General features: G+C 40.7%; 1 protein-coding gene across 3 annotated transcripts in view; it reads left to right on the top strand.

Moving 5' to 3' along the window:
• The first annotated feature begins 10,407 nt into the window (after nucleotides 1-10,407).
• The window catches only part of LOC129775760 (mothers against decapentaplegic homolog 4), a 29,944-nt gene continuing 21,713 nt past the window's right edge, over nucleotides 10,408-18,638 (top strand). The window contains exon 1 of one of the 3 annotated variants that reach the window (XM_055780840.1): nucleotides 10,408-11,521. In XM_055780840.1, the coding sequence (XP_055636815.1) occupies nucleotides 11,461-11,521 (61 nt within the window). In that variant the 5' untranslated portion in view covers nucleotides 10,408-11,460. The remainder of the gene's footprint in view (nucleotides 11,522-18,638) is intronic. The other 2 variants (XM_055780839.1, XM_055780838.1) reach the window with 2 other exon arrangements.

Raw genomic sequence — 18,638 nt, 5'->3', positions numbered from 1 at the left:
GGAACCATTCCATAAAACAAGGCGTTTTTCAGGGCCATTAAACCTTCCAAAAAAGAGCCACAAAATACAGTTAATGCTTTCTAAAACATTATCCAAAATAATAATAAAACACAAATTGATGTTTTCATAATTTGTTTGCCAGGATCTGATGAATATGTGAATTTGGCAGTTGTTCTGAGCTTATTGATAGTTGGGGACTTCCCTGATTATTCAATTCTCACCAATTTTTAAATTGTTTCCAGATTGAAAGTACAGTAATTAACAATTAGTTCGACATTTAGCTAATTGGACGGACATGTAATGCGACTTATTTAGCTCGACATTTTTGTAAATATAGAGATCCAAATTATGACCCCAAATTGAAAGTCGACACTGTACCACTGTCATCGCAAATGTTCAATTACAGGTTAAAATCGCCTCCAATGCGACACTGAGTGGCGCTTCGGCACGTCGCATTGAATGTAATTTACTGTACAACATGTCACAAAGCTGGATGGGGAGAAATTTTCCAACTGTGAAAGCTGTGGCGAGTGGCAAACGCAATCGCTAAACAGAAAGGTTTAGCCGAACAAGATGGGGATATCGAGTGATAACAAAACAATAAACTCTTTAGATTGAAGATAATTTTGTGATCCTGAAAAGGACCCTTTTTAGCCTGCATGTGAATCCAACGAGCGAACAAATCGTAATGAATGTATTTTTTTGCCATCGCTGCCTTTTAACGCTCATTCGTTCGTCTCGTTGGACTCGCCCCTCTGGCTGAGTCTGCCGATTTGTCTCTATCCTGTGAGTGTGTACCGCTAGAGTATAAAACACGCGGACCCCAAAAAAATATCTTATTTTCTTTCAAACCGTAAACCCGTGTGGTTGTACGGCATCGGCATCGTGGACGTAACAAAAGAGGCAAAGAGAAGGGAAAGGCAAAATCCCGCTCGAACCGTCTTAGTCTGCAATTTCCCATAGGTGTATCCGCCAATTGCACCGCAAGGGTAGCTAGGCCGAGCGCGTTAGTACCAGTGTACCAGTCCACCTAGCCGGCGTTATATAGTTTCGGCCGCCGAAGTGATCGAGTTAGCTGGCAAAGCTGCTCGCGACGATAAGAAAACCCGTATTCGGAACAGAACACATTCGGTTCGATGGACATCAAGACAACAGGCAGTTGCAGCGAGTGGCGAGTGGCAAACGCAATCGCAAAACGGCATCAGGTAGCAGAAGAAAAAAGTTTGTTCTTTATACAAACTGCTTTGGTGGCAAATCCAGAACAAGGCGGCATCGAGGGCGTTCGAAATGGTTTTTTTTCAAAACCACGAGTACTAAGTTTTCTAAATTGGAACCATTCCATAAAACAAGGCGCTTTTCAGGGCCATTAAACCTTCCAAAAAAGAGTTTAGGAAATACAGTTCAATGTTTTCTAAAACAATATCCAAAATAATAGTAAAACACAAATTGATGTTTTCATAATTTGTTTGCCAGGATCTGATGAGTATGTGAATTTGGCAGTTGTTCTGAGCTTGTTGATTTTCACCAATTCTTAAACTGCTTCTAGATTGAAAGTACAGTAATTTACACTTATCTCGACATTTAGCTAATTGGACGGACCTGTAATGCGACATATTTAGTTGGACATTTTTGTAAACATAGAGTTCGGGGTCCAAATTATGACCCCACATTGAAAGTCGACACTGTACCACTGTCATCGCAAATGTTCAATTACAGATTAAAATTACCTCCAATCCGACACTGAGTGGTGGTAATGCGACGTGCTATTGGCTATAATTTACTGTACAATATGTCACAAGCTGGATGGGAAGAAATTTTCCAACTGTGAAAGCTGTGGCGAGTGGCAAACGCAATCGCTAAACAGAAAGGTTTAGCCGAACAAGATGGGGATATCGAGTGATAACAAAACAATAAACTCTTTAGATTGAAGATAATTTTGTGATCCTGAAAAGGACCCTTTTTAGCCTGCATGTGAATCCAACGAGCGAACAAATCGTAATGAATGTATTTTTTTGCCATCGCTCCCTTTTAACGCTCATTCGTTCGTCTCGTTGGACTCGCCCCTTTGGCTGAGTCTGCCGATTTGTCTCTATCCTGTGAGTGTGTACCGCTAGTGTATAAAACGCGCGGATCCCAAAAAAATATCTCATTTTCTTTCAAACCGTAAACCAGTGTGGTTGTACGGCATCGTTTAACATCGCTTCGCATCAATGGATTGGTTCCGGAGCATCAGTATACCTAATAGCGGTTATAGAATTTTGGCCGCCGGAGTGCTCGAGTTGGCTTGCAAAGCTGCTCACGACAATAAGAAAACCCGCCTGCAGAACAGAGCCTATTTGGTTCGGTGGCATTAACTAGTTTCAGCGAGTGGCAAACGCAATCGCAAAACGGCAGCAGGCAGAAGAAAGAAAAAGTTTGTTTATACAGACTGATTTGGTGGCAAAACCAGCCACCGTAAAACACGGCGCTTTTCAGGGCCATTAAACCATTCAAAGAAGAGTTGAATGGTTTAATGGAATGCATTCTAAAGTGACATAATATGACATATAATATAAACTGTTTTTTTTTGTTTATGCTTGTTCTTGAACTTATTGGTGGTTGGGGTTTTTTAAATTGATCATTCAGTTTTCACAAACCTATGCATGGTTCCCGAATTGAAAGTGGTTTCAAATTACAACACATTGTATGCAGGATGGCATTAACTAATTTTCTCGGTAGCAAGAACTGCTTTCTTTAGTTGATAACTGATGTTGAAAATTGACTGACGTTACATCTGCATTGTATAGAAACATAACTAAGGAGCAACATGATGAGCTATGTATTTCCTGCTGATCTGTTCTTATTTGAAAGGACTTTAATCCGAAGGTCATCCGTCCCTGTATTTACTGTTGGTTTTTCAGAACGCTTATAGCTCGTTTATTTCTCGACAGATCGTAGAGTTCGTCTCAGTTCAACTCCTGAATGAAAGCTGTCCCCTTTGTATAGTCCTACGTCACTCCGGTTATGTCCCCGATATTACCCACCCGTCTTTTTTTATGTATTATCTCAAATAGACTGGACATCGACAGACACTTTCTAGGCAGAAAGTGCAGCGAGCCACCAACGTACTCGGGTGAGCTATTCCAAGCTGGAACGAACGTCCTAACCCTAATCTACGATCAAGGTTGACTGTGGTGACAGACGTGTCACAGACGACCACATCGTGAGACAAATTCACACGAAGGATACGGAATAAGAACGGAAAACATCAGATCACGGGCCGAACCACATTGCTCAAAATTTATAAATGCGCAAGTATACAAAGTGTGAATTGTGACGTCACAAATACAATAGTCGACACAAATACAATAGTCGACTCAAATACACAGAAAAGTACATGTATAGTAATTAGTTAGATTTATAAAAACTACATGCAATTCGAATTAAAAATGAACATCACTACAAGTGTAATACACGTATAGTAAATAGTAAATCGTTTAACCTACACGAATGTTCTTTTGTACACATATTTCTCTTTGTAATTGGTTTGTCGTTTTCCCGAACTCAAAAGGAGTTGTCAGGCCTCGCCCGCTCTAGTTTGGTAGAAAGCGTGTGCCATCGTCAGCCTTTGAGGAAGTTGGAAAACGGCTGAGGGCTCGGTCCCTTGTTGCGTGTGTATAACACTTTTATGAAATTAAACCCGAACTCCCGATTAACAGCTGGATGCTGCCGGTGAGTGCTGGGGGAACGACCCTGTGGTGAGAACGTCGTGCGGTTTGAGCTAGACACTCACGAGTAACGGACAGGAAGTTACATATTAACAGATGGCTATCGAGTTAGCATTAACCACTGGTGGGCTTCCAGTATCGAGGAAAATGTGGAAATTGTATGCTAATCGTTACTGAAAATAATCTGCCATTTCCTCTGGGAATTTAAAATTACATTCATGTGAAAGAGTTCATTTTGATGTTTTCTATCCATGTAACACTGTGACCAAATATTTTTCAATCAAGTGCTATTGACAGATGGTTATCGAGTTAGCATTAACCACTGGTGGGCTTCCAGTATCGAGGAAAATGTGGAAATATCTAATCGTTACTGAAAATAATCTGCCAGTTCCTCTGGGAATTTAAAATTACATTCATGTGAAAGAGTTTATTTGGATGTTTTCTATCCATGTAACACTGTGACCAAATACATTTGGTTTTGTGATTTTTCAATCAATCGCAATTAACAGGATAGCTTCTGAAGATTATTCTTCTCCATCAGTAGGATATTTCCGTATCCAATATTGTATGCGCCCGCAATCGGTTATTGCTCAGTCGCCGAAAGTTCCGAGCTCAGAGAGTTCATTCCCCTCTAGTTTGCCTTCCAAATTGCCATCGTAAACCACGCCTTCTCTCGATTCAATCACGCACAAAAAGCATACTTAAGCGATATTCTGGTGGTGAGACACATTCATTTTTCGTGAGGACATCGACAAGGCAACATCGTTGCTGAGGGTGCTGGACGGCTTGTTTGAAACTGTGAGGAGCACTGAGAAGCCGATCCTTCAGGAGAAGAGAAGGTGACCATGGAAGCAGCCGCTACACACACATACACGCATGGAATTCTTTCCGTTTGGATGCCGTTCAGCATCGAGAAAGATCCGGAAAATAATCTGCTAGTTCCTCTAGGAATTTAAAAATACATTCATGTGAAAGAGTTTATTTGAATGTTTTCTATCCATGTAAGTGCTATTAACATCCAAGTGCTATTAACAGATGGTTATCGAGTTAGCATTAACCACTGGCTTCCAGTATCGAGGAAAATGTGGAAATATCTAATCGTTACTGAAAATAATCTGCCAGTTCCTCTGGGAATTTAAAATTTCATTCATGTGAAAGAGTTTATTTTGATGTTTTCTATCCATGTAACACTGTGACCAAATATGTTTCAATCAAGTGCTATTAACAGATGGTTATCGAGTTAGCATTAACCACTGGCTTCCAGTATCGAGGAAAATGTGGAAATATCTAATCGTTACTGAAAATAATCTGCCAGTTCCTCTGGGAATTTAAAATTACATTCATGTGAAAGAGTTTATTTGAATGTTTTCTATCCATGTAACACTGTGACCAAATACATTTGGTTTTGTGATTTTTCAATCAATCGCAATTAACAGGATAGCTTCTGAAGATTATTCTTCCCCATCAGTAGGATATTTCCGTATCCAATATTGGATGCATAAAACCTTGTGCCTCCAACGTAACGCTCTCGTTTTCGAAGTTCTCCAAATATTCATTCATTCAGAATGAATTCAGATTCAACTTCAAACAAATGATCTCTAAATCAACGATAGTCCTACGTCACCCTTGCGGTTATACCATAGATATAACCCACTTCCTGTTTTTATTCATACTTCGAGCCCAAGCCCGTATGCTCGCACCTTCCCCTTTACCCCGTCCATAAGGTTCTGTACAACGTCAGGTTGTAGTTTTTTTTTAACAGAAATCCATTTTCTCTTAAAGTCCGCCTCCGATTTGACATCTTATGGGTTCTTCCGGAGGGCCTGCTTCATAATCGCCCAATATTTCTCTATTGGGCGAAGCTTCGGCGCGTTGTCGGGTTCATTTCCTTTGGCACGAAGGTGACCCCGTTGGCTTCGTACCACTCCAACACGTCCTTTGAATAGTGGCACGAAGCGAGATCCGGCCAGAAGATGGTCGGGCCCTCGTGCTGCTTCAATAGTGGTAGTAAGCGCTTCTGTAGGCACTCCTTAAGGTAAACCTGCCCGTTTACCGTGCCGGTCATCACGAAGGGGGCGCTCCGCTTTCCGCAAGAGCAGATCGCTTGCCACACCATGTACTTTTTGTCAAACTTGGATAGTTTCTGCTTGCGAATCTCCTCCGGAACGCTGAATTTGTCCTCTGCCGAGAAGAACAACAGGCCCGGCAGCTGACGAAAGTCCGCTTTGACGTAGGTTTCGTCGTCCATTACCAGGCAATGCGGCATCGTCAGCATTTCGGTGTACAGCTTCCGGGCTCGCGTCTTCCCTACCATGTTTTGCCTTTCGTCGCGGTTAGGAGCCTTCTGAACCTTGTATGTACGCAGGCCCTCCCGCTGCTTGGTCCGCTGGACGAATGAACTTGACAAATTCAGCTTATTGGCGACATCCCGGACCGAACTTCTCGGATCACGTCTAAACTGCTTAACTACGCGCTTGTGATCTTTTTCACTGACGGAGCATCCATTTTTGCCGTTCTTCACCTTCCGGTCGATGGTTAGGTTCTCGAAGTATCGTTTTAGTACTCTGCTGACCGTGGATTGGACGATTCCCAGCATCTTACCGATGTCCCGATGTGACAACTCCGGATTCTCGAAATGAGTGCACAGGATTAATTCACGACGCTCTTTTTCGTTCGACGACATTTTTCCAAATTTACGAAATATTGACAGTGAAGCATGGCCAACGTGATCTATACACTCTTATCTGATTATAAGCGAAAGCTGAAGATATGATTCCTAAAAATTAAATTTCTACAGCGTTTTTTCCGTGATGCAATTTGATGTGACACACCCTTTATATCGTATGCGATTAAAAGCCTGCATTGTAAAGAAAGCATGATCTGGGTCATGCTGATAGAATGGATTGAATCAAATTGGTCGTTCAAAATAATCCAATAGAAATATCAAAAGTGATCTAGTAATCAACAGGAGAAAAAACAGTTACTTTTCTTAGAATAATCCACTGCATAAAGAAGGTATTGTAATTAATTTTAAAATAATTGAATTGACAAAAAATGAACTACATTTATTCATCAATGCTAGCGCTCAAAACCATAAGGACCCAACTGATATTTTGGCTGGAACTGATGTGTTCAATATGTGCTGTATCAACGATTTAACAAAAAAAAACCTATCAAATCGTAACAGTTAGGTATAATTATTGGAGCCTACACACTAGACACCAGAACGAATCTTGCGATTGATTCTCGTCCGGCAAAAGCGGTTTCTATTTATACGCTAAGATCATCTCAACAAAAATTGTGATACACTCTGATAATAAGGTACTTTCATAGTTTTCAATAACTGAGATAGATCCAACCATTGTTATTTGACGTTCATTCCTGTTATGTTTGCCGTTTGAGGTTTCAGCACGCACCGGGAAAATATTATTTCAGCTCCAACTGCTTCCTGATGTGCAATCGACAGATATTTTTATTTGTGGAACTCTACAGGAGCGTTTCCATAAAACGATACTGACAGTGCTTCACTACCAACTCGTTTTGAAGTTTGTTTTATTGATTCACCTGCTATATGTTTGCCCTGAGGTAGTGTATCCAAACTTCTATCACCCAAATTGTGGTCCGTTAATAAGATCAGTGTTTCCTCCAGCTTGTGATTCAATGATTTAGTATATTTCTTTTTGTTGGCTTCAGTAATGCGCGGAACTGGCTTGAGCTTGCTAAACTCATCGTTGTATGCGTGGAGGCGATCTGGCGTAGTGGTAACATCCATGCCTCTCACGCTAAAGGTCACGAGTTCAATTCTCACTCCCGACATTCTTCCAAAAATGGAAGTAAAAGTGACGAACCAGCCAAATGAGTTGAAAATCACTATAATACAGATAAAAAAATAAAAAAAAAATAAAAAAATCGTTGTATGTAGAAGATAACAGAAATTTCTGCAGAAAGAAAAAAAATCTGCCGAAAAAAATCCTTGAGTGAAATTCGGCCAAAAAGGAAAAAAAAAACATGAAACGTCATGAAAACGTTTGTTACTTTGATCGGAGAAACATCTGACAGATAGAGTGATAGGGAGAAAAGTAGCAAGAAAACTTTTTTGTACTTGAAAAAAGGCTTAATTGAGTCCGCATGACCCAAGTACTCAAGGGATTGCTAAGATGGCCGCCTCTCAGTAGCCAGAATAGAAAATCATGAGCATAGAAATCATAACCTAAAATTCAAAATGAAGTGCTCCGCGCGATTCTTCGGCTGTGATTTGAATTGCAAATCGTCAAGAAAGCTTCCGGATGGGTATCCAAACATCGCTTGCCAAAAAAAAACTATCCAACGTAATCAAATATTAACATATATGACTCCAAACATTAAACAATACGTGAGCCCCCTAAGCGCGAGCCCTGTTTTATGCTGCCTACGCTCAATTTGCATTGGATGGGATAGGGTTGCCAGAGCCCCGCAAGTACTGATTATATTAGGCTGTCAAAAAAGTCCTGTGGTATTTTTTTGTAATTTTCATTTGTTCATAAAATTAGTTACAATCATCTGTTTTAAGTCAAATATGTGCCGTTTTGTTCGATGACTTGTTCCCAACGAGATGCCAGCTTCATAATACCCCTGTTATAGAAGCTCGCTTCCTTATTGGCAAAAAACTCGGATAGCCAATTTTCACAGGTCTCTTTTGTTGCTAACTTCTGACTACCTAGCTCGTTCGCCATGGACAAAAACAGGTGGTAGTCACTTGGTGCAAGGTCCGGACTATACGGCGGATGCAAAAGAACCTCCCATCCGAGCTCCCGGAGCTTCTGGCGCGTCACCAAAGAAGTGTGTGGCCTAGCGTTGCCCTGATGGAAGACAATGCGGCCTCTGTTTATCAAATATGGCCTCTTCTTCATGAGTGCTACCTTCAAGCGGTCCAGTTGTTGGCAGTACAGGTCCGAATTGAGCGTTTGGCCATAGGGAAGCAGCTCATAATAGATTATTCCTTGACAATCCCACCAAACACACAGCAGAACCTTCCTGGCCGTTAATGAGGGCTTGGCCACCGTCTGAGCCGCTTCAGCGGGCTTCGACCACGACCGTTTGCGCTTCACGTTGTCGTAAGTGACCCACTTTTCATCGCCAGTCACCATCCGCTTCAGAAACGGGTCGATTTTGTTGTGATTCAGCAGCGATTCACATACGTCGATACGGTCAAAGATGTTTTTTGCGTCAACGTGTGTGGCACCCATACATCGAGCTTCTTTGTGAATCCAAGCTTCTTCAAATGGTTAATAACGGTTTGATGACTTATCCCCAGCTCTAGGCTCTAGGACTCAACATTATTAAACTGCAATATTTTGCCGAATATTTTGAATTTTATGAACCAATTTCATAGTTCCTTCATCTAAAACTTGTAAACAAACTAATCTGTCAAAGATAGATTCGGACGAATCGTGTAGCGGTGTATCGAATGTCATCGAGTGTCGAATCAACGAATGGCAAAAATTCTTTGACTTGTGCCACTCGCGTTGGAAAGTAATCCAGTAATGTTGAGCTCAAGCATTTTTAATTTACAGTCCGATATCAGTACAATTGCTACGGCAGCAATTTCAATACTCGCATCGTCATCCAGTCGGCTTTAGGAAACTGGATGACGATGCGGTTCAGACGGTGCGAGTAAGCATACGAGTCGGTCTAGTCAGTTACTGCAGTGCAGCTACTCACACCGTGTGAACACATCATGCCAGTTAGTGTCATGTGTAATCCGGCGTGCGAGCTACTTCAAAGTTTTTTGAATTCACTCGCACTCGCATCTCTCAAAACGTCAAAAACAGAATTTAGCGTTCGAATCAGGGATGCCAAATGTAAAGACATGTCTCAATTTTTTAAATATTTGAAAATATGCGAAGATATTTATAGACTTGAAAATTATTGGAAAAACAAATAAAACCCTCATAGTTTCTAAATGAAATCGTTGTTATTTTGATATGCACGCTGGCTGGGCATGCTTTCTTTTTGAGATAGTTTTCTTGAGAATCTCTAATATAGAATCATTATCAGGCACAACTTTCATTCAAAATTCTCTCACAACTTGCAAAGAAAGTATTGTTCTAAAAAACACAATACATATTCGATTTTAAAAAGTACATTTCCATTCATTATTTCAATTTTTGACGCGTATTTATTCCACCTGCAAATCTACCATCATTTTTATTTCACAAATTGGAACACGAAGCTGCTGGCAAGACGAACTAAATAAAATTTTAAAAAATCTTCAATGTTGTCATTTATAGCATCACATACTTCCGGAATTATCTTAGTTATGAATGCTTTCGAGATTCTAAAAAATAACGACAACAATCTGAACGATATTCCAGAAGCAAGGCACATCAATGTCGTTTTTTAATTTCACTCTTGCAGGTATAGCATCCCTCATGAGTGTATCTCGGCGTTGTATTTTTGGACCAATGAAATCCAACAGTGTGCTACTGGAAACCTGAGACGAATACTGCCTATAGAGGAGTCGAATTCGGATCAATCATCTGTCATATTCGGACCTGATTGCTGTTCCTGACTATTTGATGGACATTTGAAAAATCATCTGGCATCCCTGGTAAGCCAATGCTGCAGTATCTAGTTTCGTGTCAGCAGCTCACACCGTGTGAACGGACAAGGCGAGTCAACCAATTGTCAAGCGAGTTCACCGGGTCAGTAGCTGCTCATTCAGTCAGTCAGCTACTAGCAACGTATAAATGGGCCTTAACGTTTTTGATGGTAAATCAAAACAATAAACATTCGATCCAAATGCTCGCCGATTGTTTGGACCGACTGCATTGAATCGAACATTCACTTCACCGTGTAGCAGCACATTCGTCACAACATTTGTCAATTCATCGAGTCAAATGTTTGAGTCCAACATTCGAGTGAAACGTTGGACGAATCGTGTAGCGCCCGCATTACCTTCACATCGAGTCAATTGTCTCCAAAATAAGCACATATCTACATGTCTGGCATCCATGCGTATGTGTATTATGATAGGGAAAAGAATGCGAGTGTCAAAACGTTGAAACGGGAAAGCGAAGAGGAAAAATCGCCATTTTAAAAGGCTGCAGTCGGTCTAGAACGTTAAGTGAACTATTTTTGCATAGATATTTGCGTGGATCGAGTTTGTAAAATACGCCGGTGCCAGATGATTGACCTCATACGATAGTCTTGGAAATTTGGTGTGAAATGCAAGCAACATCGAATGAACTATCATCCATAATATAATGAAACAATCATTCAGAATCGGTTTGATCTGTGGTAATCTTTTGTCGACAACAAAGCTGTGCATAATAAAATAAAACGAAACTGAAGTAGTGGGATGCGGCGAATTGTAATTAAATGAATCATGTTCATGAAATATACATTGTCAGTGTTACTGAAAATGTTACGGACAACTGGTAAAAGTATTCTCTGAAAGCATATAAGGTTTTTGTTGATCGTTTAAAGCGTAAGCTACGGTCTAAAAGCTATAAACAAGAGTTCTGTTAGGTGCAGTACTCCCATTGAAGTGAAAGCAGTTTTTGTTTTGCAAACCAGTGAATGCAGCAGTAGGCGAATCGCTCCAGGGGTCTTGTATAACGTGGATTTTTGTTACGATAGCAGTTTTTAGTGGCACATAGTTTAAGTGATTTGTGTAACACAAAACAAACCAAATTTATTGAAGGAGTGTTCTACTTTACTCTCGAAAGTGGATACCAAAAGTAACCTGGGTTTAACCCAGGATTTCGAGAGGATGGTGGGGCTGTCGGGAGGTGCGCATCTATACGCAGCAGGTCTTCCGCCTGCCCAGGAAAGTAAGTATTCCCTAAAATAATGCATAAATAATTGGATTATCTTCATGTCAGTAGAGACATAATTATCAAATAATTGATAAAAATGCGATATATTGTCGATATGTATTTCTGAGAACTCGCTGCATTTAGTTGTAAATCATGTTTGGATTCGTTGGTTCTGTATTTTCTTGTTGGAGAAATAAATGTTCTAATAATATCCCATATAACAAATTTACATACTGGAATTGATCAATAATTCCTATTGGATGTTAAATATACAGTAGCCTTTCGGTAACTGGGTTTCCTTCAACTCTAAGTCTTAGCTCCAACTGGACTTATTTTCAACAGGGTGTGCGTTAAATGGACTGTAAAGCAGTTACGTATCATAATAGACATAATCATAAATTTGAAGATTTGCTTTTGTTGTTTTGCTGCCTAGTTAGCGAGTAGAATTCGATAATTGGGTTGATTGTGATTAACGAAGAACAACAGTTAACGAAGAATTACTGTTGATGATTGTAAAATTGTTTGCGAATGCATTTGCCTTTTACGGCAACTAGGTCATATAAGTTCGGTAAAATTGTACTGGATTCCTGGCCATTGCCTTATACACTACGTTTCATAATTATAGAACCACTCCACTTTGCTTAGTTTCCGGATATTTGCATTTATAAGACTGGCCTTTTGATTTTTAATTTTGTGTACAGTCGCGAAACATTCTGAAAACTTAAATTCCATTGTTTCATAACGGTAGAACCAGATAGAAAAACTCTCACTGCTTTACGAAATTAACGTCAATTTCACATGAATTACATTATATTTCCAATTCGTAGAGGCCATCTTTAGTTCTCAATCAGCTCAAATAACCTATTTGGGGTGGTTTCGACCAAGCTGCGCCATGTTGTAGTGTGAATCTCGTTCTACGCAGAGGATATTGCCCATTTAAGCTCTTCAAATCACTCCTCATAAGTTATTGACAGGGTTATGATTTGGTAAACAAACTGACCAGTACATAATCTGAAGCCCCTATTCATTAAACCATGTCATGACCTTCCGGATTTTATGAGTTGATGCCTAATTACCCAAGTATCTCATTGTTTTCGATGCAAAAACAGCAGTAAATGGTGGTGAGCAATCTAAACCAAACCATAAAAATCCCATCTCCAAAGCTGCGGGTACTAATATGAAAGCTAATCTCACCAGTTTCACTATTTCAGGAGAACTTCTCTGATAAAAAGAAGATCAACTTGAATAGAATGTCTTCATACTGGAAGGACTCACGGAACGTGTCAGGTTTTCAACTCGTAACTTTGTAGGCGGCAGTTTGATGGTTTGAGGAAAATGTTTTCAAAAAAGCCCGGTTCAGATTGCTTTTTATCATCACGAAGTGCAACGAAGTACTTCAGAATCATTTACTTTTGTTTTTGCATAAAAAACACCGTGATAAACAGGTAAAATTTGACATTAATTCATGAAATCCGGAAAGTCATGGCATTGTTTAATGAATAGATTCTTCAGATTCTGGACTGATCAGTTTGTTTACCAATTTGAAACCCTGTCGATAACTTAGGGGCTGTCCACATACCACGTGGACAGAAAAATCATGTTTTTGAACACCCCCCTCCCCCACCGTGGACAAACGTGGACTTTTCCTATACCCCTCTTCCTGTTGTCCACGTGGACATAACATCAATTATTTCTAAAAAGATCAATATAAAATTGAACCTCGTTTAAATTTCATTTTGGGATTGCTACTTTTTTTCTATTTAATAGTTTTATAGATAAAAATGTTAGCTTAATTAATAATAACGATTTGTTTTAAATTCATTTATATGTGTTCCAACATTCCCCGTAAAGTTATTTGTATTGCTATTTAGTTTCTTCCCAAATCCACTTATATTGTCAGATTGTTTTCACCGCTAAAATCCACATACAAAATTTACTTGTGAATCTATTCTCGGGAATTCCTTATTTCAATACTCCATTAATACCCGCCGTAAGTTGATTGAGCTGTATATGTTTTCAAAAAAAAATCAGACAAAGAAATCTAGGGCTTCATTACAAAATGGTTATTGGAATCACGGAACAAAGCAGCAGTGATATAGAAAAAATCGGTATCGGTCATGCTATTCAAATTATAAGAATGTCGCGTTAAATTATGTAGTTGGTGGGCATGATTCTCGAATACACTTCACGGTGGAAACGAAATAAACGGCACGCCATTGGACTACGTTTTACGGGTTAGTGAAGTGTCGAAGATAATGATGAGTTTTCAGGCAGAATGAGCACTTTTCAAATAAAAAATCATTAATAAAAATTTACTTCTTCGTATCAAACTGGTATTCAATGTGAGTGGAAAACTTTGTTTTCTTCATGTGATATAAAAATTTCATACAAAAATTTAATCTGAAGATAATTTGATATTATAATGATAAATTTAGTGGGAAACTAATCTCGCATCCAGATGTCGACACCGTACCGTTGTCATCGCGAATGCGTTTCATACCGTTTCTACCGTGAAGTGTATTCGTAGTGTATTCGAGAATCAGGCCCGGTATGTTTAACACACAAATGGCAGTTCAAATAAACAATAAACCCGTGATCGCTGGCTTCATGTACCAATGATCTCTCTGTTCAACCTCGTAGGGGTTGGAAAATTTTAGGTTGTTCCCGAATTCGTACCGGCTTTAAGCCTCTAACGGACTGTGAGAACTAGGCATTTAATCAACGCAAATTACAATACAGCAACATGTTTACATGCTAAAGTACACAGAAGATTTTTTTCAATAAACAAAACAACTAAAAACATTGAAAAAATTGGTGGCATTATAGTTGCCAGGTGCTCGTCTAGAGGTAACCACGTGATGGTAAAAATGTTTTTCTTATATTTGAATTTTTGATGTTAGTTTCAACAAAAACAATTAATAAAATTCGTGGTCAGACCCAGTAGGTCCTGAACAGTTCATATGTATTGAAAACTTCAACAAATAGACTGTTTTTCAATGATTTTTCGGGAAATTTGCTCTCGCTGCTCTAAATTGGGAGTTGTTAACACGAAAATAAATGTGCACCCGTGGCCGAGTGGTTAGCGTCATAACTAACATGCCGGGTGTTCGGGTTCGATTCCCGTTCTGGTCGGGGGAATTTTTCGTCAAAGAAATTTCCTCCGACTTGCACTGTGATCACGCGTATTCTAGAGCTTGCCACTCAGAATGCATTCAAGGCGTGTTATTTGGCATAGAAATCTTAACTAAGTACTAATAAAAATGACGCAAGTAATACTACGTTGAGACGGCGAAGTTCCTCTAGGAACGTTAGTGCCATTGAAGAAGAAGAGAACACGAAAATAACTAAAAAATGAATAGTTTTAAATTTTTTCGCGCCCAAAAAAATCAGGCACGTTGCTAGATATCAGAACTAGTTACCACAGATAGGCTAGAAGTAATAATTTATTGTTAAAGAAGAGAAAAAATAAAATTGTTGATAGAAATATAGTTACCACTACCCGTAAAAGGGTTCAGGGAAAAAAACCAAAGCATCACAATTATAGATACACAATTATTCGAATATATTGGGTCATTTAAAAAGTATCCGCGTTTTTCCGTTCAATTTCTGAATAATTTTTTTGAAGTAAGACTACGTCTAACCGGAAGATTAGGGGGTAAAATGAAAATCTAGGCACTGAACAAGTAGGAAAAAATCAAACATCTCGAGCGCTTATAACTCGATCATTTCTTAATAGATCGCAAAGATGTTTGCAGGGTCTGGGCTATACCGTGGATCCATTCCGCAACATCTAAGCCCAACCTCCCAAAACATGTTTGGTTTCTCTTAAAAAACTGGGCAAGGTTCTTTTTCATGCTATTCTATAAGTCGAAATTATTGCGCTCAAGAAAAGTGACCCGAACAATTGATAACCGGAAGGTGCAATATCTGGTGAGGGCGACGGGTGAAATAGCACATAGCACACCTTAGGGAAACATAACATTTTCGACCTGTCAAAGAGAATGAAATTTGACATTGTCCGGTGGAATACGACGTCTATCATATTGGCTAATTCTGTTAGTTTGTTCTGGATCGCTGACTTTAATTTCGTTTAGTTATAAGCAGTACTTGTTCGAATATATCGAAGCTTTGTAGAAGCACATAAATCAGAATTCCTTTCCAATCTCATCAGACGCAAGATGCAATAGTATGGAATCGATATATAGTAGCGTTCTACGTAACCAAGTATTAAGTTCTTCCAAAGAATTAAATTAAATTTTAATGTTAAGAGCTTGATTTTTTCGACTTCTCTGTTTGGTGGTTGGAACCAAGGCGGTATAATAAGGTGGAACGTTATGTCAGAACTGCTGTTCAGCCATTACTTGAGTTCGAATTGACAGCGGCCAAACGAACGGCTAGAGTTTTCCGAGAAAGAGGATAACAAATGGCATGCAATGAGGAGTGCATGCCGCTATGTGTTTGCTGCGTATAAATGTTGGTTTTGTTTACGCTGTTGGCATCATTGTAGTGTTTCGGTGACTGCTGCAAGTTATTGTCTGCATTGCTGTTCTACGGGACGTGAGGGTTGTTGCCGTTGCTGCTGGGATTGGAAACTCAGCGATTGTGGGAGCTTTGCTAGTGGGTATATAAAAGAGGTGGCTCTTAATAACCGGTGGGCTTGTGCCGTACTGCTTTAGCTGGAAGCTCGCTTGATCGTTCGGGTTGTGAGACACAACAGCTAGTTCGATTGAAACCAGCCCAGCGTAGGTATATGTTGGTGGGGACCGCTATGTAGCATAAAGATTTGATCTACTTTGTTTATAAACAAAAAAGCCGCTGTCATTTTTCATCCCCTCTCGCATCATCCATGCCTTATCATCATACTGTCGAAAACGAACCACCTGTCAATTCCAGCTCCTTGGTTGGAACTAAACTCTAACTTTTTTCATTTTGTTACTGTCGTACCATGGCTACAAATCATGGCCTACCTAACGGTATGATTTTGCGTATGCCAATGGTACATCTTCCTTTTTTAGAAAATATCGTACGGTGCAAGCCATGCTGGGAGCCTACGAAGTTTTCCTTCTGGCCTGACGGGTTGTGGAGTCTTCAATAGGAACATCAGATTCATCGTCGTTATCGTCATCTTCAACAACTTCTTGTTCATTATCGACAGGCATCGGCTCATCATCAGGAATCGGTTGCTCATCTTCTTTTGGAGGAACTACTGGACCCGGAGGTTTCATATCTTGAAGATTGAATTCATCGAAAGTGCCAAAGGAAGTTGATTTTGAGGTGTAGAATCAGCATCGGCATCGCTTCCATATCGTTGTCGAAGTTGGTTTGTGTGTGCTCGAATGAGTCGTCCGTTCTCGAGCAACACGGTGTAGTTGACGTTACCCTTGCGCTCGATGATTTGACCTGGAACCCATTCTGTTGTGTTATGATAATGAACCTGGGCAAAGACCATTTCTTCAGCATCAAAGGTTCGTTTCATCGCACCGTGTCGTCTGTTGAACTGGGAATTTTGCTTTTCGTTGACCAGCGTTGGACTTGGAGGACACGGCTTCAGCAGATCCAGTGTCGTTCGTAGCGGTCGACCTAGAAATAGATGAGCTGGCGTCTTACGAGAGATAATGCCGTTGTCTTGAAGTCTCTGCAGCTCAGCATCAACCTTCGGAAGGGCAGCGTAGGCAACCGGTCGCTTGGGGCAGTACACAGGTCGTGCATCTGGCTTCGGGTAGAGCGTTACCTTAGCATTGGTGCAGCATCCGATGGTTGGTTGGAACACTTCAGGGAACTTCGCTTGCAGCTTCTGCATTGTTGCGTTTGAGTTTTGTTGGGATCCGGATAGCTTGTAATGAAAATGTGGCCCACTTTCGTCACGTCTTGGATGGTGATTTCAGCGTTGAATTCATCTACGATGTCGATGCCGTCACCCGAGGCGCTCACAGCAGCGACATCCGTTGTCTCGATGACAGGCTTACCTACCGATGTCCAAGTTCGTTTGGAGATGATGGTGATGTCAGATGCACAATCGAGCTGCAACTTTGCTGGTACACTGTTGATGTCAATTTTCGCGAACTTCCGCTTTGCTTTCAGATCAACTCGCTTAACCGCAATACCTTTAGACTTGACGATGTCCTTAGGTTTGGGTTTGTCGATCTGCTTCGTCGGCTTCTTCTCGGATGAGGAGCAGTACCCTTCCTTGTGGCCCTTTCGTTTACACTTTGAACGTGTGTGTGTCTGGTAGGGGCACTCCGTGACATAATGAAGATCCCCACAGAACCAGCAAGGTGTTTTTGGTGACTTCTTCTCCTTTCCGTTTGAAGTACGATGACGAGAGATTGCGTTGACTTTAGACTTGTCCGTACAACCTTTCTCGATCATTTGCGTGTCTTGCTTAAGGTTGATGATGCGGTTGCACTCCTCAACCAGGTTTTCAAGCTTGAGGTTGGCACCGTCGGCGGGCGGCGCGTTTTCTCCAGCTTCCAACTTCCCGATCAGCCTGGTCCGGATATCCGAATCGCGTGGTGACTGGAGACCGCATACGAACATGAGCGTCTTGAATTGGTCGCTGGATAGCTTTTCGATCTGGAACGCTTCGCAGTGCTTGTTCACCGATGCTGCGTAAGATGAAAAATCGTCGACTTCATTTTTCACGTATTGAAGACACTGATAGCGTGCGTTGAAGAGTGAATTTTGGCGTCCAAAAAGTTTCTTCAGCTTCTTGACGGTGTCTTCGAATGAAAAATACCGCGGATGACTCGGCAAAACACTGTTCACGTAGCGTTCGTGGAATTGCGTGCCGATTTTCCGCAGAAGTAGCCTGACCTTTGCTTTGTCATCCAAATGCTTTCCGTCCTCCTTGAACACGTCCTCTTATCGAGCATACCACGAATCGAAGAAGATGCCGCCGTCTGGATCGTACTGAAACTCGTCGATTCCCGTGGAGAGTGACTCGATGATCTTCTCGCTTCCAACTTGATTGGCGTTACGCTGCTGGAGAGCTGCAATCTGCTGCTGCTGGTTTGCGATGAGATCAGTCAGCCGGAGAATCGCTTGCTTTAAATCTGCGTCGGCCATTCTTGAATTCGTGACGGTTTGAGGACTTCAGAAGCGGAACGGAATTCAAACTTGAACAGGAACAGGA

Source organism: Toxorhynchites rutilus, chromosome 3 (genome assembly GCF_029784135.1).
Source record: "Toxorhynchites rutilus septentrionalis strain SRP chromosome 3, ASM2978413v1, whole genome shotgun sequence".
Taxonomy (NCBI): domain Eukaryota; kingdom Metazoa; phylum Arthropoda; class Insecta; order Diptera; family Culicidae; genus Toxorhynchites; species Toxorhynchites rutilus.
This window is presented reverse-complemented; position numbering and strand designations above follow the sequence as displayed.